This window comes from Triticum aestivum, chromosome 6D (genome assembly GCF_018294505.1).
Source record: "Triticum aestivum cultivar Chinese Spring chromosome 6D, IWGSC CS RefSeq v2.1, whole genome shotgun sequence".
NCBI lineage: Eukaryota > Viridiplantae > Streptophyta > Magnoliopsida > Poales > Poaceae > Triticum > Triticum aestivum.
In genome coordinates, this window is record NC_057811.1 from 11023212 (window position 1) to 11025856 (window position 2645).

General features: G+C 51.5%; 1 protein-coding gene across 1 annotated transcript; it reads left to right on the forward strand.

Moving 5' to 3' along the window:
* Window positions 1–825: 825 nt before the first annotated feature.
* Window positions 826–2117, forward strand: LOC123140739 (sphinganine C4-monooxygenase 1). The gene is made up of 2 exons (XM_044560023.1): window positions 826–1125; window positions 1320–2117. Exons 1-2 carry the CDS (start codon window positions 898–900, stop codon window positions 1899–1901), a joined length of 810 nt encoding a protein of 269 aa, XP_044415958.1. The 5' UTR covers window positions 826–897; the 3' UTR covers window positions 1902–2117.
* The last annotated feature ends 528 nt before the right edge of the window (window positions 2118–2645 follow it).

Genomic DNA, 2645 nt, shown 5'->3' on the forward strand with positions numbered 1-2645 from the left:
ATTCCGCTCGTCGTGCTAGGGCTTCGGTGAAAACCCTAGTCTGTACTTTCAGTCTCAGTGGCGTCGCCTAGTGTCATTACCCTCTTGGGAGCGTCGCCCTGAAGCTTAGACACCTCCTAGTCACAACTCGTGGTGAGAAGCTTTGTCCCTGGCGAGAAGCTTCTTTGACTATGGCGTGGTGTAGTGCCGTCTGTTTCCTACATGTGACCTTGTTGTGTATGTTCTCAGTCCTGGCTGTTCGTAGGAAGGATCGGCGTTGCACGGTCCAGAGCGAGAGGGCGGGTGGTTCTCTTCGGCGATAGCTTGGTGTGTGTGGTGCAATGGTGTCCGGTGGTCTGCCTTGGTGGCGTGGTCTCGTTCCTAGTCGGTAGTCTCCAGTGCTTTTTCGCGGGGTAGGGTTTCTCCTATTCTGTTCCTTGACTCAGAGTTGGTGATATTTGCGACTCTCGGTTTTTTGTACCTGTTAGCATTTCCCCATCACCTTGTATCAGTTCGCCCGTTTGGCTTTATTTATAAAGTGGGGGCAAAAGCGCGTTTTGAGAGACAATATATGGACGGATTTAAACGACTATAATCCATAGTATAACTGGTTGAGTTTGGGAGGGCTGATTTGCCCGAATCTTTTCATAATTAAGTTCTACTCTAGTCAAAAAATAAAATTTGTACACATTGACTAAACTCCGCATGTGGAACGCCAGGCTTGAACGACTCTCCAGTCATTCCGTGTGTGGAACGTCAGGGCTTCAACGACCAGTAGTAAGCTAGTGACATGGCTATAAACCCGCGGTGCAACGACTATATAGCAACACTGCAAGTCCAGCTAGTTCCTCAAAGAGGAAAGGAAAGTTGCACCCGTCCTTGCAAAGCAAAGCTGCTACTAGAGTCTAGACTGGTAACATGAAGCTATTCTGTGATGAAGTGCTGGCAACTGTTGTGCCCATAGCAGTGTACTGGGTGTACTCCGGCGTGTACATGTGGCTTGGCCAGTGCCAGTCAATGGACAGGTACAGGCTACACCCCAGGAAGGAGGAGAACGGCAAGAACTTGGTGTCCAAGCGCGACGCCGTCAAGGGCGTCGTCCTGCAGCAGCTCCTCCAGGCCGCCACCGCCGCCGCCATGTTCACCGTAAGATTAACAACTCTGCATGCATGCACCAGCGAACTGTACATTCACCAACCTTCGTCATAAAATAAGCATCTCAACTTTAATACAACTTTGTACTAAAGTTAGTATAAAGTTGAAACATTTATTTTGAGACGAAGGGAATATGATATAGCGCCACATATTTATTCCGACGTGCGTACGTTATGTGCCCACAGCTTGTAGGCGAGAGCACCGCGACGGCCACCGGCAGAGCACCGCAGCGGACCTGGACCGGGACGTGCTTGACGGTGGCGTGCCAGATCGGAGTGGCCATGGCCGTGCTCGACGGGTGGCAGTACGTGTGGCACCGGTGCATGCACCTCAACAGGTTCCTGTACCGGCACGTCCACTCGTGGCATCACCGCCTCGTCGTGCCCTACGCCTTCGGCGCCCTGTACAACCACCCCATCGAGGGCCTCCTCCTCGACACCATGGGCGGCGCGCTCGGCTTCCTCGCCTCCGGCATGTCCCCGCGCGTCTCCATCTTCTTCTTCACGCTCTGCACCGTCAAGGCCGTCGACGACCACTGCGGCATGTGGCTGCCGGGGAACATGTTCCACCGGTGCTTCTGGAACAACACGGCGTACCACGATGTCCACCATCAGCTGCGCACTAGTGGATACAACTTCTCGCAGCCCTTCTTCGTGACATGGGACAGGGTGTTTGGGACGCACATGCCCTATGTGATCGAGGAAGACAGGGCCCACGGTGTGCTCCGGGCGCGGCCCATGGCCTTACATACATCTGCCGGAAAATAGCTACCAGAAAACACACTAGCAGCTAGCCACACCACACAACTTTTGTATCTTTTTTTTTGTATCCCTTCAATAATCTCTGATACTAGGGCAACTATGCGAATATTCCGACGGATATAGCTACATAGGGATAAAGAAACATTTGTATGTTGGTTAATCTGCATAAATAATAGATCCTTGATGGCGCGTGTTGCTGCGGCCGTCTGTTTTGACTCTTAATTGTTAGGTATACACAATAACTTGTATACATTTGTGTACAATGCTTTGAATAATATTGCTTGCGGGTAGATTCTGCTTGCCTCCTTTATTTTTTTGGCGAAAATGATCAGATATATTATAAAAGTCTATGGACCACTACTACTGCTAGACCACTGAACCGAACGACCACTACTACTACTAGACCACTTAACCGAACGACGACTACTACCGCCAGAATGAACCGCCGACGCGACGCTGTTGCCGCTTCCTAACCGAACCCGGCATGATCTTGTCGATGACGGCCGGGAAGTCTTCCTGCACATGCTCCCAAGGACCAGCGCCCTGGAGCCATAGTTGTCGTTGTTGAACCATTGGATAGATCTGAAACACTTGACACCAAATCTCGCCACATGACGAGAAACCATAACCTCACCGCCCCAAGGAGACGACATGAATTTAAACCGGAGCTCCGTCGACTATGTCCAGACGGACGAACTCGAGGAGGATCGAAACCCGGAAGGCAAACTCGAAGAAGAAGCGCCGCCATCC